Source organism: Lampetra planeri, chromosome 10 (genome assembly GCF_965212315.1).
Source record: "Lampetra planeri chromosome 10, kcLamPlan1.2.h2, whole genome shotgun sequence".
Lineage (NCBI taxonomy): Eukaryota > Metazoa > Chordata > Hyperoartia > Petromyzontiformes > Petromyzontidae > Lampetra > Lampetra planeri.
Genome location: NC_136116.1, coordinates 12277052 through 12300561, shown reverse-complemented (window position 1 = coordinate 12300561; position 23510 = coordinate 12277052). Strand labels below are relative to the sequence as shown.

Genomic DNA, 23510 nt, shown 5'->3' with positions numbered 1-23510 from the left:
GGCGTCAGCAGTGGTAACCATGGATGGACAGGCAGCTGTCGTGAAAATGTGTTATTTCTATTATTGGCTGAAAACTGCCAATAATTCTCAGTTGAGCATCATGACACATGTATTTTACTTTTTTAAAAAACGTCAGTCTTTTGTAAAAAAAAAAAAGTGCGGTCTTTTAAAAACTTCCAATTGTTATAGAAGAACTTACTAAATTCCACAATTTCCTATTTTTTGTTTTCATTAAAGGATTGATGAGCACATTGATTTTTTTATTTTCTTTCACATGGCTTGCCAATTATCCGCACTTAAGCCACATAAGGAAGAGATTAAGCCTCTAAGTCTGCTAACGTGCTGTTGTTTTAAGGAGTTTAGGCCTCGGTGTGAAGGGTCCAGATGAAAAATCTCAAGTGCCCGTGTCCCTCTGTTCATCTCAGCAGGATGTAGCATGTGCAGCCCTCACCCAGCTCACACTGGCAGCTTAGAACGAACGTAAACAGACCTGCTAAGGTAAATAAATGGGGAATCACAGTTTTCAGTCAAATTCGAGAGGTGTTACCTGCTCTGCGCTACCTTGCTGCAATTAACTTCAAGACACTTCACAGAGGATGCAAGTTTCACTGGCACTTAGGTGTACGTGCGCACAAGTGCACAGGTGCAGACGTGTGTACGTGGCACGTGTGTATATTCATGTTCTTTTGTGAGCACAACTGGAATGGACACTCTAGTGTCAGATGGTGCAATGAGTCAGACCCCAGTGTGTATTGAAGCCCCTTTGGGATGTGGGGGGAGGAACAGAGAAGGGTAGAGCATGTGGGGTGTTTGGAGAGGGGCGAGGGAGACAGGGGTGTGTTCGGGGAGATGGTGGGAGAAAGCAGGAGAAACATTGAGCGGGGGAGGGTGGCGAGAGCATAGAGCCAACCGCAGCAAGAGCCAATCACAGTGACTGTGTTCTGGAAGCATCCAATTGCAGCTAACCTGCCCACAGGCTACGCACATTTAGCATAGCCCCCCTCCCTGAGGCTCATGCTAATTTTCACCTCCTGCCCGTGCCGATGGCAGGTGATCTGGCTCAGGTGGCAGATGAGGCCAAACAGAAGGTAGAACATGTGTACCCAGGCATACATTATTCTGCACGTGGGGACACAGTTAGGCAGTCCAGCATAGCTTGGTCTTAAGAGTCAGTCTTATGTCTTATCATCTACAGCAATGGCATGGCATATGTGACCGTACGTGGATTTCTCGTGCAAGTTATATAGGTTGTTTATCCTGCATCATTTTGGGACCTCTTTATTAGTAGCAGCTCTTATAGAGTGCTTCAACAAAACTGAGATTTTGGATCACCGTTCAAAGGCCATGGCAGTTGATCTTCAGCAAGGTATGTAATATTATTGATTGCATAAAGTAAAAGAGAATGTGTTTTATTCAGTTCTATTTTGAAGTTAACTCTGTGTAACTGTTTGACTTGGCAACAAGACTGCTGGCTGGAAACATTTGTGCTCTGAACTTATGAACTGCATTATGACAAACAGGAGAGAGAGAGAAAAAAAACTACAACATGTCTTGCTGATCTCAACAGTTTTAAATTAAATTAAGTTTTGTATAACATCCATATATGTACACATACTTAAAAAGGTTTGGTGTGTGTATGTGTGAATAGTCTCAATCAGGAGTGTTATTGACACGGGGCATATTTTATCATCAAAGTGAGGTTAAAAAAAAACTTCTGAGTTTTTAGTGGTGGTGGGGGGGGGGGATCCCCCCGCTCTGATGCACTGCTTAGATTTGGTTTATTTAGACAGCCTCGTGTTCTGCGTGGTGTGTGCAAGGGCACGCGCCCGGTGGGACTTGAGGTATTAAAGCACTACTCTGGCCACACAGAGTCCATGCCTGTCCCTTCGCGAAATTCAAGGAAACATAAAATTCCTGTTGGTTTGTGTCTGCGTGGAGAGCGGGGGAACTTGACCCGAGCGTGTTAGCGTCCACTGTGCCAAGAATGCTTTGGGAGAATAAGCCTCAACTAACCCTCTGGAGGTTCCTTCTAATCAAACCTCTCTTTTTTTGTTTTCTTCACCTGTTGTGATCACGAGCACACGGGCCGATGGTGTACACGCAGTGCCGTAATGATATTATTGTTAAAAGGGATTGCTACTCGCCTGTAAAATGTACCGTAATTGTTGGAATGACGTACAGTTGTTGTTGTTGTTGGTATATTGCTCTGCGGAAGAAAAAAAAGAAGCCTGCGAAATCAGCGAGGGCCATCGTTGTAATTGAATCACTTGAGTCCCGATGGGATTGCTTGCCTCGTGTTACATGTTGTGCAATGTTTTTTTATGCAGTTATTTATATCATTTTTGAGTTTACCCCCCCACGCACACACACGATTGTCGGTTAACACACACATTAATACAAACTCGCAAAACAACAAAAACAAACCCATATCTATGAACTGAGAACAATGAAAGTTACTGGTTGGGTCAACATTTACTAAGAGTCTAACATATAAAAGCTAATATTACCAGATGCCTAACTCTAAACGCCACCCCTTGTGACCCGTGACCCTAACTGTAACCCTATACCTTTATTTTTTGGTATTAGTCTTGAAAAAAGTAGACCTACAGTTGAAAGGACCAAATACCATTTTTTTTTATTTTGAAAATTAAACATACACATAGAGTATGTACTTCTAGCCTAAAATCAACTGCATTACATTGAACACTAAATTACATTTTCAGTGGCACATTAAGGTTTTCCAATTTGTGCAGAAAGTCCTACAATAAAAAAACTGTCTCACATTTTACAGTAACCAGTGATTTATTCATTGAAGAGCAAAGTGTTCCTCTAAAAGTATTGCCAAGACAAATACACGCTATTGAGTGGTGCGTTGCATGTTGGATAAGAGTCGAGTCTTTGGGGTCGCAGCGAAGACCACACAGCTTGTACCAAGGCAGGAAGCCCGTACGTGTCAGCTCTCTGTGCCTGATTGAGTTCGGGTTAACTTCAAACATTCTGGCACCTCTGGTCTCCGTGTGTGTGTGTGATGCTTCATGCAGGTGACTGCCCGGCATATGGATTGGCTCTTGAACATTTGCGAAGTTCTTCACCACCAACTTGACTCCCCACCCTTTGCAATTCCCCACCAGGGTGCGACTTAATTTGCACCTGTTCCTGGCAGGCGGCTGTTACTGCGTCGCTTGTGTATCTGTGTCCGTGCGTGCATGTGTAGGCGCTCGTGTGTGCGCGCGCGCGCGTGTGTGTGTGTGTTTGCGTGCTCACGTGTGCATATGCACGCGCGGCTGTTCACGCCAGCAACAATGAGCTTTCTGTGTGCTCGCCTTGTTAGTTAGTGCAGATCAGTGAGCTTTGGGAGCGAGTGGATCTGAGATCCCTGGGCTCATTGCCGCTTGTCGGCTCTTGGAACGAGTCACAGCAGGTGCCAGAGGAGGCATGGAACGCTGCATATAGCAAGGTGTCTCAACACCGCTTTACATTTTAATGAACTCGGGTCACAGCTTCAAGGCAGTGAAGCAATGTGGTTTTGCTGGTGTGTGTGTGTCATGCTGTAGTCATTTTTTTCTTTTTAAGGCAACGTTGGTGACAAGTGTGTCATTTTTTGTTTGTTAATTTTTATTTGTAAAGTCATAGGAGTGGCAGGAGCGGTACAAGATTGTAATAATTGGGTCACTTCCATATTGACTTGTTTTTTGAGCATGCGGCTGCCGAGGGAATCTTCATCATGAGCAATGTTTAAAGTTGCTGCTGCCGGGTACATTTCTCCAAGCCAATGCCACAGGCCCATGGTCAGTTACTCGGGGCATGTTGCCGCAATCAATATCACTGGTACATGTCCCGAGAATTCATCGTTTTATCTCATCTTTGGTTGTCGCCTAATTCATGCTATAAATCTCTTTGCCGTTATATAAATCTCTTTGCCGTTATTGGGTCACTTGAGATTCGTCCATCGGTTGACATTGCTGTGAACAGTAAATGTCCTGCCAAGGTCCGGTTGTGTGATCGTGATGTTTCGGGTTTTAGATTGTTTTCTAAAATCTAAATTTCTTCTTTCAGCTTTACACGTCGGTACAATTTGTGCTTGTTACTCTGTTTTGTGATGTTCGGGTTTTAAATACATGATAGTGATTCATATTACGGCGGCACTGATTCATAGGTCATAGCTGGCAGCCATGACTACTAGATAAGCAATCAAATGATATTGTGTCTACAAATACAACACTATGTAGTTTACAAGAAAGTATGGAGTGCACAAAACACAGTACCAATTAATATTGTTGAAGTTTAAGATAACCACAATAGTCTCAGCACAAGAATAGTATATAAAATATAGCATATGAATCATATTCTTAGGTTTTTTCGGTAAAGTCACGTAGGTAAAACACGGAAGCTTGTGTTGCCTCCGAAACGTCGTGATTTTTTTTTATTTTACTTTTATTAATTTTAATGTTTTACCTACGTGACTTTACCGAAAAAACCTAAGAATATGAATCATTGCAGTCACGAAAGCTTCAAATCTAGAAACATATGAATCATGTATTTTTTTCCATATATTTTACTGTGGGTTTATGGCAAAGAAATACAAGCGTACAATGTGAAATATGCACGGTGCTGTAATTCTATAGTCAATCAAGCAATTGAGTTACATAAGGCCCTTCCATGGATGTGGCAGCTTTCGTGGGTTTTAAATTCATGACCCTACTAAGGCTTTTGCAACACAATTCTCGGCCGTATTCAGGGCCGTCATAAATTTAAATTGCTGATGCGAGCAGCGTGGAAATCTTCAATTCATGACGGCAGTTGAATTAAAAACAATAATAATTTATGATGCCGAATTCACGTGTACGTGGGAGTGTGAATTTGCAACTTTTAAACGACTTGCCTTCTGTTGAAATCCCAATAAGCGTCGAGTAGATCGAACGATATCTCTTCCAATGCCACTCTATTCATAATAATCATCAGCATCTCAAGCAGTTCTCAAGATTAAAGTACGTGCAACTAAATTGTGGTTAGTTTGTCGAATATACGAAAACACCTCAAATCTTCAATCACTGCACAAAACTGTTTACAATATGTTTAAATGTTGCTTCATTACTATGATCACAATTAGTTGCATTGACCTGTTGAATTACTTTGGGAATTTTTTTATGGAAATATATTTGACTCTTTTGAATGTATTGGCTTTCTCAACGTTGGGAAAGTTTGGCCATTTTCCAACCTGACTGACGACACATGGGCAGTTGTGCCATGTCAAGCCTCTAGACAAAAAGGGGACAGGGATTTTCATTGGTGCAGTTCGCTGCAAGGTGCTGACCCACTCTCTATCTCACCTGACGTCAGCGCACCCATGGAAACAGCTAGATAAGAGACACTTTATCCCACTACAGAATTATATACATAAACAATGCCTGGCAAGTTAGCAATTTCAGAATGTTTTCACGTTTTGTCCTTTCTGATTTTGCATGCTGACTGGAATTATTTGTCTTAAAAAAAACGAGAACATTATTGAGTTGCTGCCCCTGATAGTTATTCAGCTATGAGTGTACTTTGTGACAGTCACTTATAGAACTTAGAAATCTACACCAGGGGTCACTTAATTTAGATATATATTATCTTGTCTTTGGCTGTTTACCTTTCGACTGAGAATGTAACCTTGTTCCTCTTGGATTATAAAATACATCACGTTGCCCGTCACAGCATGCTGGCTTCTGGCTGCTGCTGCTGGTGCCACCGCCAAGATACGCTTCACGCTGAGAACGGCAATTGGGGTAACTGACACGTGCTCAGTAGATGTGCTCTTGCGTTGAACCGCATTGCTGATTTGTGTGCGCCTGGTCCCCCTCGTGTGTCACTGCGCAGTGGTGAGCTTCGAGAACGTGGTGATGCGAGAGTGTGACCTGGAGGAGGATGATGACCGGCTGCACATCGTGGAGGACGTGGAGGACCAGGAGGACGAGGATGATGATGATGATGGGCGCGTGGGGATGAACGACGGCCAGAGCGAAACGGCCGATGGTGGCGGTGAACCCAGCCCTTCGCAACCAGCCGAGATGGCCCCTCTGGTCAGGAGGAGAGGCCGGAGGAGAAAGGGAAGCTTCAACTCAGATGAGAAGGACCATGCTGATCATGGTATGCAGCAATGCTTAAGCTGGAGTCTTCGAGACATTCCGTTACACATGCATATTGAAGTGATGTTTTGGTTTGTTGCACAGCAGTTGAAACATGGTAGTACCCTATTCCCTGGATTATCATTACACTTTTTCCTGTGTGTTTTTTAATCAAAAGTTTGGATTGAGTCTTATAGTCCAGAGAAAACATTTGTCTTCTGGAAGACTTCGTTTAATCTAGTTGTTTCGAATTATCATCTGAAAAACGATTCTCCATACCAATACAGTATCACCCAGAGGGCCGAAGACTAACACCAACCACTCAGAATAGTTTTTAAGGAGACATTTGTCCCAATTTTAAATCGGCACGTTGATAATTGTCTTTTGGAAGATGGCTCTCCCTGGTGCCATATTCTTGCGATGGCAAAGCACACTCTCTTTTTTCTCAAAATAACCCGACATTTTCAGAGTGCGTCTTACTTTCGTAATAAATTCAGAGAATACACGAAAAAATAATGCCCTATTATTATTCGGGAAAGCTTCACTCTCAGCCTCAAGACTCTTTCATTAGGGTCCTGTATTGTGATGCTTGGCCAATTCTTTTAATGATTGCCGAGTATGTAGGAGGAAACCAGAGTTCTCAGGGCAAAGCCACTCGTGCACAGGATCGCACGCGCAGCTACGACAGAGAAAGTAAAACGAATTTTCGTACTGCCATCTCCTGGTCACCTCCCAGCCCAGAGGGGTTTGGGAGTTTCACAAATATGCGTGATCCACCGGCCTTCAGCTTGCCAAAGTTCTGGACCATAGGCGTGCACCTTCAAGCCTGGCTCTGTTAACACAGCCGGAGACAATGGGTTGCCAACTAAGTAAAGAGCAGGCAATGAAGGTAAATGGAATAATGTGACTCATTCAGCAGAGTGTATACATGTTTGCCCCAAAATAACATTTGAATCAAATCGTGTGTTTGATGTCTACTTGCAAAATAATTACATTGGGGAATAAAGCTTCCAGGGAGAAGCGAACAACTTGAACATATCAGCATGCAGCAAGGAGCTGTTAAAGGCCTTCATGCAATTATGTATCTATGTTGTAAGGGTAATAATAATGCTGCTTCAATATGTACTTCAATAAAGTATGTCTAAACCTGTGTACGTGGTGTAGCTCATGTCGGTTGTTGTGAGTAGTTACGTGTTGATTTTTAATATTGTGTTTTACTTTGTTGGAGGAATGTTGTACTTCTGTCACTTGCATGTGCTGTGGATCCTAATCCCTGTCTGGTTTATTGGCTAGATAAGCGTTGAATTGCTTTGAACTACGCGCACTTTTTAATATCCCTTGACAACAATGAAGTTTGTTTCTGTGCATTTCCATTCATGTGTAGGTGCAAAGGCTGTTCTTGCATTTAAATTTCAGCAAGTTATTATTACTTATTTTCAAATCCGTGCTGCGAATATAATTTTTACAAATATATTTGCATAATGGAATACAAAGGATTGTGTGTGTATGTGATTGCAATATGAAGTGTTGAACCTAAGGGATAATACTTGCACTATTTATGCAGGTATGCAGTATACTCCATAAAGGTGGTCAGGTTAGTGGTCAGAGTGTCTATTGAAGTGACCCATCTGCGACCAGCCAGAGGGACAATAACGACTCAGTTGTCCCTAATAATCAAATCTGTGTAAGCATGGCCAGGTAACTGCACAGGTGTGCTTAGGCAGGTGCAGAGAGGGTGATGTCTATTGGGAATTGACTCGCTTCACCTGTTCACACAGGTCAATAGTCACATCTCTGTCTCTCTTTTGTGCAGAGCATGTGAAGGATCAAAGTGATGGCCTGGGGCTTGAAAATCTACTTCTGTCCCAAGTGGAGCCAGGTAAGTTTTGCAGAGAGCTGTTCTTGCAGTGTTCTGAGCTCACAGGTTGCATATCCACCGCTTGAACAATGGCTAACCTGTGATGTCGCCATCCATCACAGTCCTGCAATACCAGTATCCATCAGTGGATTATTATTGATCGTCAAGCACATGATGCAGGTATCAAATTATATGCGTAAGAATCAATGTTTCTCCATTCGTATATGTCGTAGGTCATGGGTTCATGTGATCCCTCCAGACACTAGATGCCGCTAAATTGAATAGGATGTAAAAAAAATATATGGATTCTTTAATCGAATCGTGACCCTGCATTGAGAAAAAAAATTAATCACAAGGGGTGATAAATTATTCAATCCCAAAGTAATTTTTTAGAATCTCCAAAAATATACAAACACAAGCGTAATTTTACGACTAAATAAGTAAAATTGTGGAATAAAATAAATTACCAAAAAATATTTTCCCACTGGATAACAGCTCTTGTCAATGAAATTTCGTAGAAAAATGCTATCATACTTACTTATGTGCGGTGGGGAATGTTGAGTTTATAGTGAATTAAACACAAGTTCATCACATATACATACCACTTGCTTCATTTAGACATTGTAAATATATATTTTGTTAATATGCTTAATTTGTCGGGCAATATGTTTAATCCAAAACATTAAATGTTTGATGAAAATTGGTGAAAACAATTGGGTGCTCATCACAGAACTTTAGCATTAATATGAAACGTCATCCCTCTTACTGGAAAAAAAGAAATCGGAAAAACTTTCATGGAAAATATTTTAACAGTGAAATCTGCAACTATAAATATTTGGCCCTGTTCATTTATTGATAGTGGGTCTGTAGACATACATTAATAATAAATGTGTTTGATGTGGCTGGATGGCACCAGGGGCCAAGGCTATGTCTGAACGTCTGATTTCAGGTATTAAGCAAACACGCTGAATTCCTGCATTCAGATATTCCATTGGAGACAAGACCAGGTTCTTCATGAGTTTGACGGTCTGAGTCCATTAATCAATTCGGGAAGATAAGGAAAGATGCAGCTCTGCAATTAAATTCTCGGAACGCTGATGGAAGAACGGATTCTGTGAGAGGGAACCCTACAAGACCCTCTCGAGGGAACGTTGGCCCACGTTTGCATGCTGGCTAAAAGTCCTAATTTACTGCACACAAAAAAAAAACAAGTATACATTTGACATTGCACTCATTTCTATCACCCCATTTCTAAGACCTTAATTGGTAGTGTAAAGGACCACTCACTTACCTGCAGAGCTAAGGAAACATGGCTTTTAGGGCCAATGCATGGCATATACTTAAAGCATTTAAACTCAGAGCCTGCAATGCATCTGTCTGGCTCTTGAAGAGAGACAGATTCCTCTGAGTGCAAATGGGTTGCGAGTGTGAGTGATAGACAATAAAGCCCTGAGCCGCAGATCACCTTGTGTAGACTCGGTTGCATTGTTAATACAAAAAATATCTCCATACTCAAATGCAAAATGGGAGGATGCTCATCTACATGTGTGATGCTGGGCCACTGGTGGAAACTCCAAATTCCCTGAGAGAGGGCTGTTGTCTCCACAGGATGACAACTCAGTCGTTTCCATTCTTCACGAATAACATCCTGAATCATCCTCAAACCGGAAATCTGTGAGGAATTGAACAAAGTATAAAATGTGAATCGTCACGTTCAGACACCATAGCGCAACTGGGATACTATGTGCCTCCCCCCCCCACACACACAGCGGTCCCATCGGAGGAGACCCAGGCTGGGCCACACGAGGCAGAGAAGGAGTTGGAGGCGGACGCGGTGGAGGCGGAGGGCGAGGACGAGGAGGCCATGGGGGGTGGCAGCCCGGGAGCCACCGCCCCCGTTGAGGGAACCCTCGCCGAGTTCCTGCAGCGGCACGACACGGCCATCATCTACCCCGAGGACCCCGATGAGGTGTCCGGAGGGATGCCAGGAACGCCAGAGACTGGCGTGCGAGATGACAACGGTGAGCAACGCACACAGTCGCCCTGCCGCTGTCCTTGTGTGTGTCGCGTTGCCGAGTGGCATCAGAGTAGCCTCATGCTCAGACGCGCTTTGGGCTGCTCTCGTCACGTGCGGAGGTTCTCAGACAGTCGTGGAACATCTGAGGCAGTCTCTCTCACCACTGTTGACTTCCCAATCCAGCAAGTTAAATTATTCATGTTCATTTTATATATATATGAATTACGGCCCTAACTTTGACAGCGTGAAGTTTCTACTGAGAGAGGGGAGCATTGTTTGGAATAAGGCAATACAACAGAAAGAGGAACACATGGAAGCAGTGGACAAAAACATTTGAGATATCATGTTGACTGCCAAGGAACGAAAGTGGCGCTTGGCCAGGACGTACTGCGAGACGAGATGATGGCTAAAGGATGAGACTGGTGATGGAATGGCAGCCGAAGGAGGGAACAAACCCTGGGAGGATGCCCACCGCAGAGATGGAGCGATGAGATTGGCTGCGATGGAGGATCAAGAAGGACTGTGGCATTGCAGGAATGTGTGGCCTTCATCCAGCAGTGGATTTATGATGGCTGATGATGATGAGTGCTTATGAGTCTCTGTGTATTTTTAATGTGACACTTTTAAGCATTCTTTTACCACTCGGTACAGACGTATGTATTTATCGGGGGCCATATAGCAAGCCAAGCCAGATGCTAACTTCCATGTAAATTAAACTATGATAAGACATTAAGATGCAATCCATTATATAATACCTTGCATGTTACCATTACTCTCTTGACTAATTAATTAGCTGGGCAAATTAGAGTATTTGCGAGGCAATGGCTGCCTTTGCCTTCTGCAGATTCCACAAGCGTAGCCTGTAATTACACATTTTTAATATTTGATGGTATTATACAGTTAATTACTGGCAATGAAGAAGGCAGTCTTGCATCAAGATACGTCTATTCCTGTGGAAGGTGATAGCTATATTTCCGTAATTCCGACATTCATAACTGTTGCATTTTCAATGTTAGGCCAACGTGACGACAAATTTAGAAGCCCACAGTTCTCAAGAAGCAAAAATGGCACGATGCTCCCAGAGAACAGGCTGCTATTTGGAAGATGCTAATAACCTTCCTCCACCATGGCTACAATGTGAATGTGAAAACCCCCTTGATAGATTCTGAGCTGTAGAAGCAGTATAATTAATATGTAATGATTCATCGTGTTGGCTTGGCTACATTGTTTCCGAGCTCTCTCTCTCTCATGCTGCTGTTAACACACACTTCACTAAAATGTACTGCATATATTAGAGCACAATGTACTAATTACCCCTGCCACAATAATGCATGGTAAAGATTATAAATAAACTCATTGAATTATCTTTTAATATTTTTTTTAAACATATATAGCTATAACAATGCTTCAATATTCCTACCATATTCCAGTCATCACAGATTCTAGTATGAGCTGCTAATGATCAGACTTCATATTCTTTGGGTCTTTCGGGAAAAGTCACGTAGATAGGTTCAAAGAAAATAACAAAAAACTACGACGTTTCGATCACAACACAAAGTGCTCGTTAGCTTCTAAAGGCATTTTCAACCTTTATAAACAGTTTGCCTTTAGACGCTAACCCCGTTTACCTGATGACGACGGCTTGTGTTGCGATCGAAACTTCGTAGTTTTTTGTTATTTTCTTTGAACCTACCTACGTGACTTTACCGAAATACCCAAAGAATATGAATTCCTGCAGTCACGAAAGCTCTAATTCAACATTTAATGACCAGACCTTTGTTAATTAATTTACTATGCTCTCATTATCCTCTTTCATTGATCCAAAAAAAAAGCAACAATAAAAAATAACAATTATGCACGTTCAGAAATTCCTTTCAAAAGGAAATGTGAAAAAAACCCACCAGTAACTGTGTGTCTGCGAAGGGTGTGTGTGCATGCATGCGAGTTTATGTTGTCCTCTCGAAGAAAAGTGTTACTGCAGTAAGCGCATTGCAGTAGGAGCCCAGTGATATTCGTTTTAATCCCTCTTACGGCAACATCGGTGGAAAATTTCTTTTCACCAATCCCGAGTTCTCCTCTTAAGTTAGCTCGGCCTTAAATTAGCACCCCGGTGCAGTGTGTAGCCGTCAGCGCTGTGGAGACACGCAGCGGGCGCGTGGTTTTCTCCGGCCACACCACCTCCTCGTGTGCATCATGCTCCCCAGCAGCACTTGCCCCTACCATCTGTTAAAAGGCTACATACGGGGGGTGGGATCTTTACCTTTGTGCGTTGTCGCGTGCCCAGGGACGCCAGACGCGTTCGCGGGGCTTCTCGCCTGCCCCTACTGCAACCGGGGCTACAAGCGGCTCAGCTCCCTGCGAGAGCACATCCGCTACCGGCACGAGCGCGCCATCAACGACACCGCCGGCGGCCTCGCCGACAGCCACAAGCAGCAGCGTGCCCAGGTGATGGCTCGCAGCGTGCGCAGGGCACGCACAGTGCCCGACACACACACGCACGCACGCCTCCCTCCCCCCGCCTTGTATCCGACAACTAGGTAGGGCATTGCCCGCGGTGTACGAGCTCGCACCAAACGCACCGCCGCTGCCGTTATCCCTGCCCTGTGACTGAAAGATGCGCACCGCGGAAGGAGGACACTCAGGACACAAGCCTTGCTTACCTATGCTCTGATGAAGGGTTATTGCTCCAAATGTTAATCTGCTATATAATTTTCAGATTTTTTTTTATATATATAGCTCCAAATTTACTTTTGTTTGAGCTACTTTCTTAACGAGTTTCTTTTCATCTACTGCTGAAGTAGTCCTCCGTGTCAATGTGCCCTCTGTTCTCCTGATTCGAAGGAAATCCTTACAGCCACAGTATACATATATAGCACATAGCTAGATATATTATTTCTACACTTCATGCTTTATAGTCGTAACCAGGATGGGCTGTGCGGTTAATTTGCACATTATTAAGAGCTACCTATGGAATTGCTAACATGCTGTTCCATAGGTATCTATTTTATTAGGCCTCTGTAAAGTAGTAGGTGGATGTAGGGAGTATGAATGGTGCAAACATGACCTGTGGAGATGGTCATGGCTCAGTGGGAGAGAGTTTCATGGTGGGCAGCAGGGAACAGACCCAAACTCTGAAATGCTATTGAATTCTGATTTGCTATAGCTTTGCCAAATCTTCGAAATGTAATTGCAATACAGCCACCGCCTCGCAACCCCAAATGTTATTTCAGAGAAAAGAAAATCCTCCGATCTAAAATAAGGAATATGCTTAGTCGGTTGAGCCACTTCCATAGTCATCGCTGTTGTTAAACATTGGATAGAATTTTGGTTGATTCACTTACCAAACTCTTGTTGTTGTGCAATTTCCTCATTGTCAGGGTGTTCTCACATGCACAGAATCCCACGATGTCCTGTGTTACAACATTCTCTTCTTGCCTGCTTTGGAAAAAAGAATACTTTGATTTATTGTGTGATGGTAGTATAATTTTAATATTTGGGCATTTACATTTATTATAAACTGGTTGGGGTTATACAGTTATTATTAGCAATTGCTTCTGTGAATTATAGTGAGCATAGATCATGAATTCATTTTTAAGTCCATTACAATTCTTCAGCCTTTTGACAAAGAGGTGCAGTTAATGGAGTTAATTAAAATACACAGTGTTTACATCAGGAAAATGACTCATTAATCAATTCTTTTTTTTAGATCAGTGGGGTTATAAATATAGTTTTTTTTTAAGGCGGACCCTGGGAATACTGATACATGTGAGAAGTAATTGCTTTAAATGTTGTAATATTGTTTTATATTCTTCGTACGATTTTGTGAGTAGTCGACGGTTGTCTCATGGAATTGCCACAGTAATGTGTAATTACAATCATTGACTCAGCACCACCAGTATAAATGAAAAACCACCGTACACTTTATTCAGTGGACTTATTTTAAAACAAAAATTCGGAAATGTATAGAGCCACTTTCAGGGTAGTTTTTTTTTACTGGCAGTTGGATGTCACTACTAATCTTTGCAGCGTCTTGAAAGCACGAGCAGTAAAAGAAAATAGTTTCTGAAGTTTACGTATAACAGTTTGTTCCCAACGTCTTTATTCACAGAGTCAACCGCAGAGCACTGGGAACCGGAAATTTAAGTGCACAGAGTGTGGAAAGGCCTTCAAGTACAAGCACCACCTGAAAGAGCACTTCCGCATTCACAGTGGTGAGTCTCCTGGGAGTAGCCCTCAAGTTGAGGGTGTGTCTGCTCTCCCTGATAATAATTGGCATTTATTTTGGAAGCAATAAATGTGACACTGCTTATGAGGTGGCAGAACCATTGCGGGTCACTTTTCTTTATGGTGTTAAAAAACAGTGTTTCTGAAATGTAAAAGTATATGCATGTACACACAAGTAGAAGTTACGTTGAAATAAAATGGCAATAAACGATTGCGTTGGCTAGCATGCACACACACACATAAGCTCGTCATATTCATTATTAACACTGCTTCATAAATGTGATGGACAATACGCCAATCACTTTATACAATGGCTCTCCACATTGCTGGCAAAGGTCCATTTTGCCAAAACATTAGCCAAGTATACATTTTCTGTGAATGAGGCAGTTAATGATAAATGTGGAGGTTTTTTTTTGATTACGTTCACACACCTTCAGGAAAGAACATGAATGAATGCTTGGTATCTTTTATTCACTTTCAAAGCACTGCTTAGATGATCTTCTGACAGGCGGCGCAAAAAATCGTGACCACTAACCGCGATTCCTTCGCCTGTCGTGCGCAGGTGAGAAGCCATACGAATGTCCCAACTGCAAGAAGCGTTTCTCCCACTCGGGATCCTACAGCTCTCACATCAGCAGCAAGAAGTGCATCGGGGCTCTGCCAGCCAATGGCAGAACACACGGGGGCAGAGCGGGGGCTTCCGCGCAGGTGTCCGCAGCTTGCCTTTCCCCTTCCGGCTCCCCGGCCGCTTGCAGCAGCCCGCCCTCGGAGGGCGCGCGGCTCGTTTCCACGGCAAGCGCCGTGACCGCCGCCAGCTCGGACCTGCACAGAGGCGTGCAGGTGAAGGCGGAGCCGGTGGACTACCCCAACGGGGACTATCGCGCCATGGTGGTGATGGCCTCGCGGGGGCTGTCGGGACTCGCCCCCTTTCTGAACGGCGGCATCCGGGCGGCTCACTGCCTCGGCGTCCCGCACTATGTGGCCACCGCGACCGCGTCCGGGGCGAAGTCCGGCGCGCGCAAGACGCCCGAGGTGGCGTACGACCCGTCGCTCGAAAAGCGCAACGGCGACTTTCGAGGCTCGAACGGCAGTGCCGAGATGTTCAAGCGGGAGAATTACTCGACGGCGGCCTCTCCGCCCCACATTAAAGGCGGCGGTAGTGCAGCGGTCGTGGCGAAGAGTGCAGAAGGCCCTGCACGCATGGAAGAAGACCACGAGAATTGCACGCAAAGTGACGCGGAGGAAACCGGCGGGATGACTGTCAAGATAAAGACCGAAGCCGCAGAACCTGAGAGCCATTTGCCGGTGACCAGAGAGAGGCCCTGCTATGCCTGCCAGTTCTGCAGCGAATCGTTCGCAGGCCCCATTCCTCTCCACCAACATGAGCGCTATCTGTGTAAGATGAACGAGGAAATCAAGGCCGTCTTGCAGCCATCGCCACCACATTCCACTTGTCCCACACCCAAGAAAAAGACAAAGAACTCAATCACCTCACACACAGCTGGAAAAGCATTGGTTGGAGGCTGCCATGTGCCCACTATTGATGACCAGCTCGCATTGCTGAAGTCATACCTCTACGCTCGAAACATCGAACCAAGCCCGGAGGAGCTCATAAAGATTTCTCTAGCCATGAGCCTCCCGGGTGATTTGTTGCGGCAATGGATGGACAAGAAAGGACCAGTGACAGATGCTTTACCCAGCTACTGCACTTCAGGAAGTTCTCCATCGTACAACATCCAGGAGGCATCACAGAGCCATTCTCCAGCCAGGCAGGGTGTGGGCAGCAGGGGAAGCAGCCCGCTGCAGCGCTCCGGAATGTTCTTGCCGAGCAGTGATGGCATTCCAGCACCCACAGCACCGACGTCATCCCCGCACGGAGGGAGCGCGTGCGTGAGAAACGGCCACCCCAACGGCCTGACCAACGGGCTGCAGGATCAGTGCGAGCCACTCGACCTGTCGGTGCCAAAACTGAGCCAGGTGAAGCGGAGGGGAAAGGAGTCCCCCCCCAGCCACCGTTTGGGTGGCCACGGTGGAGAAGAGCAGCCGTTAAACTTGACAACCGGCACAGGCGTTTCCAAGTCAGTGTTAAACTCCTTTCATAGTTTGAAGACCTCGCCGACCCACAGCACCGATGATCTTCCAGAGAATAAGCCTGTTATAAGCGTGGCATCCGTATCAAGCTATGCTCCCGGCGGTCAGGTGTTCACGGGCTTTCCCCCACCTCTGGGCTTAATGCCGACGCTCCACATGGGCTTTCCAGGGCTGGGGCATTATGGAGGGATGGACACAGGTTCTTTTCTTCCGAGAATCCCGCCCTATGGAGGCTTGGCAGAGGCAGCATCCTTGACTGATGGACAAGACAGAAGAGGCCTGCAAAGACGACACCTCACACAGGTGAGCTGTGCAGACAATAGGTTTTGGGGACCATAGAAATGTGTGAATGCATTTGCCTATGAGAACATTGCATTATTAGTATTAAGTGGCAGACTCCTGTAAAGGCTGTTTATGCTAAACGGAACTTTACCGATATTCTTTGAGATGCTTCCATTTGGCGCTTTGCGTTAAAGAGTCACTTTCACCCTGGTAAAAGCAGTTGTTACCCTGGGGTGACATGGGGGTGATGTACATCCCCATTGGCATCTCTGGTATGGTCAGTATTTCCATAGAACAACCACTGTTCGGCTTCCTGCAAAGCGGTGGATATTTTACAGACACTGGTGGGATGATAGGCTGATTAAACTCCCAACCTGGGTTCAAGCTCACGATGTGTCGATTGTGAGTTAATCTCTCGAGCTGCCGACATCATCCGGCCAAATGTTCACACATTAATGCACTGCACACCAGTGGCGGTTTGTGTCTCGAGGCATGAGGAGGCCAACGGCAAAGTTCACCTTTGGATTTGCAATCACGGACGATGCGTTCAGGTGGACCAATTGGTAATTTGATTTGAGCACAAAGGCAGCGAGCGGACGCGTGTGGTGATGCACCAGCGCTGGGCTCCTACCAGACCAGGCCTCCAGGGAAACCTCACGGCCTGCGTGTTGGCCATGCGATGGAACAAAAAAATGGCTTTTGTTGAAGCCACCGCCAGTGCATTCCAGTTTCTCGCTGGATCCACCTACACGTGAGACTGAAAAACCCGAGGCGGACTTTGTTTCGTCCTCAACCTGGAGTCATAAACTGCCACTGCTGCACACTCAGTGGATATATTTTGTGGTTGAATCGAGAAACGTTGCCCTGCGGCTATTTTAACTCAACCGAATGTTGTATCTAATTGGAAGCATTATAGAGGCAACCGTGCTATATATGTGAGGGCATGTTAAGCTTAATTAGTATATATTTGTAGTTTTTACATATCACAATTCACAGGATTGACCATAAAATGTAGGCAGTGGTGTGGGATGCTGTTAATTACTATTTTCACCTTAAGCTCATCCAGCGCAGGCAAAATCTAAGCGTGCATTAACGCCTACCCCTAAACCATATCTGCCACAAAATATGTGTTACCTGTTAATAAATTAGTTTTTGAGACACTTAAATAAAATTCTAACTGAATTAGACATAATTGTGCCATATGTATATTTAACTTAAAATTGCGCCCTATCAGCCCATTTGGCAACTACAAATTAAATGCTTAATACTAACTAAAAAAAAAGCATAACTTACATCACGTTCAAATTCTATGAAATAATTATCAGGGTTTAAATTAACCCTCGCGAACAGGTATAATGTAGCCCTTAAACATAATGAGGCAGCAGTCACTGATGAAAGATGTGATAATGCAGAGAAAAGGGCATTTTGGCAGGGCATTCGAGCATCATGTCAATGCATTTGAATGGTACTGCCAAAAGCATTACTAATTGCAGGCTATTGAAAACTAATTTGACATCCTTTAGCACATTACCTCAGCCCTGATATCCAAAAGTCACGCGATTCTGAATGCTGCTAATGGGGTTCTTTACTCAGCATGGGTTGGATCACGCACATTTCATCATGCACGAGATACTCCGAAGAGCTCAAGATGGTCAGTAGGTAGAAGTACATCGAGTGTGATCCTGACCTATCCTCATAGAATTTTTATTCCTACATCCACACTCGTTAAAATAATTGGCCACACATACCGATGCGGGCTATAATAATTAAATCGCGTACGGCCGGCCCTTCATCCACTACTGGATAAAGGTCATGGGGATTTGTTCGAGCGTGCACTTCACGAAGCTACTCCGTGTCGGTTGATCAAGAGGGTGGAGGGTTGCCCAACAGGATCAGATATCACGTTTAGATTACTTAGATAATTTCCCTGCTTTAAATTTGCACGCGATAAGCCACTTTGTTGAGCCGTCATTTGGACCAGGTCGCTTCTGAAAAATACGTTAATAGCTCCGTGGGCTTTACCCGCTAAGAAAAACAATAGTTTAGTTTTATTTGTATATTTGTTTTAAGTGATTTGTTAGCCTTGCCTATACTTTGCACTCCTATCGTGTTGTTGTACTCTTTGTTGTTGTAACGTTCTGAGCCACCCCGACTGGACATCAAAAAATAGCTTTGTAGGTCATCTGATTCCTCCAGTACGAATAAGATATTATGATTCTGATCACTCACCACTGATGTTACCCATTGCCGGGTATCAAACTTAGGTCGCCGGGCTTATAACGCAGTGTTCCAACTACTCTTGTCACCACTCCATTGCAAGGCCCTTGTGAATAAGACTCGTTGAGTCATTTATGACTTCAAGAAAATATTTTCGTAAAACGAATAAAAGAGACTCCTTTAAATCTGTCATCAAGTTACTGCAAAGCCTTAGCAAACATGTGTGCGTGCCAACTAACAGACCGTTTGTGATGTCCACGCGATGAGTTCGAGATAATCATGCTTGTCATCGTGTCTGGACAGGCGGATTCGCCAGAAGAAGGCATGGGGAGTCCTTTGGGCTCAGATGAGGTGACGGACTCCGAGTCGGGTCTCTCTGTGCGCAAGCGTCAGAAGAAAGGGGAGAGTGCACTGGGGGGCTCGTACTCCTGTGACCTGTGCGACAAAACCTTTCACAAGAGTAGCTCGCTGCTGCGGCACAAGTATGAACACACGGGTATGTCTCATCGCGTGTGCCGCCTTAAGCAAAGCGTATCGCAGCAGGCCTTCGCAACACCATTTCTTAAACGTGCCTTTGCGTCGCGATGTCACTGGCAGCACGACGAGCAGCGATCTTGATTCATGGACGGAATTGTAACGTCGTCTAATGAATTTTTTTTTATTAAATTATTAAAAGAATCCCAATTTAAATGCTGGAGTTACTGTTTTGCATATTCATCTGACAAATTAGGTAATTGATTCATGATCCATTTTCATGTGATTAATAATGTGCTTAAATTACTTTTCATTAGCCACGTGAAAATAATATCGGGTTGCTCGAACGCCTGCGATACCGCTTTGCAATTGAAATATTTGCTTGTCCACTGATTATTAAATTGTTATTTACACAAATGCATATTGGTGCGGTGTCTTCTTAAAAATAATATTGCTCGTTATGAAAGTCAACTAGGCGCGTGGCACTTACTACCTCCGATTAGTACGGTTGGCTACGTACGGTGCAAAAGAAGCACATCGCATTGCAAAGATCGCCTTTCGTGAACGGGAGTTCTAACACGACGCTCGATTTCGCTCTTTTTTATGCATTTCAGGCAAGCGTCCGCACCAGTGCGACGTGTGCAACAAGGCGTTCAAACACAAGCACCACCTCATCGAGCACTCGCGGCTGCACTCGGGGGAGAAGCCCTACCAGTGCGACCGCTGCGGCAAGCGCTTCTCGCACTCGGGCTCCTACTCGCAGCACATGAACCACCGCTACTCCTACTGTCGGCGCGGAGAGGGCGACCGGGATGGCGAACCGAGCATCATGGGATTGGAGCGAAGCATTATGGGAGAGGAGCGCAACGTGCTGGGGGAGGAGCAAGGGATGCTGGGAGAGGAGCTGGGCATTCTGGGAGCGCAAGAGGGTGCCTCGGTGGTGGAGGATGCCGACAAGGGGGCGGTCGGACAGGAGGAAATCATGATGGAAGAGGAGGGAGGAGAAGAGGGGAGTGCCACAGAAAATGGATCAAAATGTTCCCAAGAGGAGGCGTGGGGAGAGGAGGAAGAGCAGTGTACGAAGGTGAATGATTACGAGCGACAGGGCTTTGAAGACGCCGCAGACGAGGAGGCCGAGGAAAAGTGTTCCGAGGCAGCAGCAGAAGAAGGGAGAGCAGGTAATGAAGATGAGGAAATGGAATTGAGCGGGGAGTTGGACAGAGGCATACAAGTAGGACAGACGCAAATAAAGTGTGAAGATGACGACGACGACGACGATGATGATGAAGAAGATGCAAGCAGCAGCTTAGGGGCCTCTCGATGATTTTCCAGCTCCTTGTTGTTGGAGCCGTCTCACTGGCCTAGAGGCCCAAGACTACCATTATTGTTCTAACCATTGCTGTGCCTCAGCTGTCCTCTTAAGTTGTTTTTGTTTCCTTGTTGAGTGAAAGGATGTGCCAGTGATGTTCGAGCGAATCAATGTGCCAGTGTTGTTTGAAAAGCATTTGATTGCAAACTTGCCATATCGGGCTAAACTTCTTGCAATTCAACAGGCTCTCTTGGACTTTGTTGGACTTTTGGTTTTACAAAAAGAAAAAAGTATGATGTACCCTAACCTGTTAATGTAGACATTTAAGCATAATACTTTGATCAGTGTATGGTAGATTTTATTTTGAAGTTGTTAAGCCTGAAGGATAAAATGAAGAGAAATTACCTTAAGTGAAAAAGGTAGAAAAGCCTTTAATATGCAGAAATTTTTGTACCATTTTTATCTGTGTGCCACTCTTTTGTAAAAGCAGTGTTATTTTTTAGGCAAGCCAGTTTAAGTAGCTTATACTTCCAACACTACATCAGTATTCAGTTCATGACATGCACCGGCGTTATTTTATGTAGCCAGATTTTGTGCATTGTACATTGTTAGTGCAATTTCACATTGTCGCCATTACACTAAGTCTTCAAATTAAACTCCCAAATTAGTGGTTATTTTTCTTAAACAATGCTTCGATAACTTTTCTATTTATGTTTCTTAATTGTTGTTTTCATCTCTGTAATTTATTTCATACTTTAGAGTAAACTAGATGGTTTTATAAATAGATGCTAGAATTTTATGCAGTTCATGGAGAAAAAAATGTTTCACTCTTCTCCCCGTGATAATGTACTTGCCGTAACATTTACATGCAGTGTTAACCTCTGTTTTTTAAAATTGTTGTTTATCTGCCCAACAGTATTTCCCAGCTGCCCAACCCTTTTTAATGACCTTACATTTCATCGCAGTTTGTTTACTGATGCAGCCAAATGGCTGACACTTGAATTTGTAATTTTAACTGTGGAAATAAATACCAGCCACACAAGGCCCCCTTGTAGCACGTTACTTTTCCCCTCGAACCATTCGGTCTGTGCTTTTACTCTCAGCTTGGGTTTCAGTTGCCAGGACATCTTGGCATAATAATAATAATGTATCAAGCCAAGGGTAAAGTCACTGCTTGCCTGCCCAATGCACAGCCCGTTAGCGATTAACCAATCCCCATCCTGCACCTCCTCCTCTGCTAAGCATCACTTTGGTTGTGCCTTCTGTATATCAATTGTTATTTTTGTTCATTTTTCCCAAGCCAATGTGTCCTGTTGACCAAACCCCATCTGCTGTCAGTTTTTTTTTTCTTTGCTAAGTTTTGGATGGGCCAGAAATGTCTATATTTTGACTTGTTTCGGCATCACCGTTATACAGTATTAACATTTATTTAATTGACAATAAACTTTCCGAAACACCTCTTCATACTCCGGGTCAGTCTTCTCAGTTTCTTGAGGTGAGATTGTTGAGTGCCAAAGGAATAAAAAAAGCCGCTGCTTATCTTTTTTACTTGATTACAGCAGGCGTGCTGTGACGGTTCCACCTGAAGACGGAAGCTTGTGTTGCCTCCGAAACGTCGTGATTTTTATTTTATTTTTATTTTACTTTTTATTAATTTTGATTTTTTTTTACTTACGTGACTTTACCGAAAAAACCTAAGAATACCGCTGCTTATCCACTGCTACTCGTCGAGGTAAGTAATGTTAAGGGCAAAGGTCAATATGTAAGAATAAAAGGACCAAACCTCTGCGCACCCATGATCGAGCACACCTGCATTTTATTACTCATTAAACTTAACACACTATTTTAATGAGGCATGTAATCTGCACCCTGTCATACTATCTTGACATGCGGATAGTTCACAGGCTCACAAAAGCAATTAAGAAAATCCCTCTGATGTGTTTCATTTAGTAAGTTTTCAAAAATCCTGTCGGCACCAGTGAGAGCAAAGTTAAAATAATTGATCTAAAAATATCTATGAAAAGTGCCATATGATAACGAGCTCATTTCCATCAAAATAAGCGGCTGTTAGTCTCTAATAGTTCTGCACACTCGTTCCCTGGTAGAGAGGAAGAGAAACCCTTGACGCCGAAATGGCCTCGTGTTGAACTTTTGTGTCCGGGGAGCTAATAACATACTGAACATATCGTACGAATAATTTTAACAAATTTTGTAATGGTCCGAAATGTTACATTTGGAATACGTTACCGTTTGATTAAAATTTTCATAAACAGCATGTTTGTTTTAGGGCTCCTATCGTGTATTTGTATTTAACTCTGAAATGGTTTAAAGGTCACATTTTCTTTCAAATGAGGCAATGTACTTTACCAAATCTCTTCCAACTTCACCCTTAAACTATTTTAAGACTTAACATTTTCTCAATATCTACATTTTCTTTTTAAGTAGTACCACAGTTTCTGGCAGGTACACATGTACAATGAAATACAAAATAAAATGCAGGTCGCATTCCCGAATTGCTTCATTCATGACCGCAGACTAAAAAGTCTACTCCCGCGCTGAAACAAAAATCCTTGCTTCCCCAAGCGTGATATGAACTATATAGACGCACGGCCTCGGGTCTGATCTTCTTTTCGCGAGACACCCGTGTGCTGGCTCCGTTTCAAGACTTGCGTGCTGCTACGGTGGAGTGTGGAGGGGGTGGCGTGCCTGCTCCTCGTGTCTGCGGGGGCATCCGGAGGAGGCGTTAAATGCCCGACATTAACACGTGGCCGCTCGACACAACCGTTTGGGGGACGCGCTTCTCCGTGATTCGCCGCATCCGAGAAGTCTCTGCAATTGCGTTGCGAAGCATGCGGCAAGGGGGCGCATTGTACTATTGCATCATAAACATCGTGGGGGGCGGGGGGGTAATATCAACACTGCAATCGAGTT

General features: G+C 44.2%; 1 protein-coding gene across 4 annotated transcripts in view; it reads left to right on the top strand.

Moving 5' to 3' along the window:
• LOC144721043 (zinc finger E-box-binding homeobox 2-like) overlaps positions 1–22043 on the top strand; it is a 75113-nt gene extending 53070 nt beyond the window's left edge. For 3 of the 4 annotated variants that reach the window (XM_078598346.1, XM_078598345.1, XM_078598347.1), the window contains exons 2-9: positions 5860–6129; positions 7921–7986; positions 9735–9986; positions 12267–12427; positions 14091–14193; positions 14769–16600; positions 19100–19292; positions 19885–22043. In XM_078598346.1, the coding sequence (XP_078454472.1) occupies positions 5860–6129; positions 7921–7986; positions 9735–9986; positions 12267–12427; positions 14091–14193; positions 14769–16600; positions 19100–19292; positions 19885–20594 (3587 nt within the window). In that variant the 3' untranslated portion in view covers positions 20595–22043. Of the gene's footprint in view, positions 1–956; positions 1367–5859; positions 6130–7920; positions 7987–9734; positions 9987–12266; positions 12428–14090; positions 14194–14768; positions 16601–19099; positions 19293–19884 lie in introns of those variants that run through there. The other variant, XM_078598348.1, reaches the window with a different exon arrangement.
• The last annotated feature ends 1467 nt before the right edge of the window (positions 22044–23510 follow it).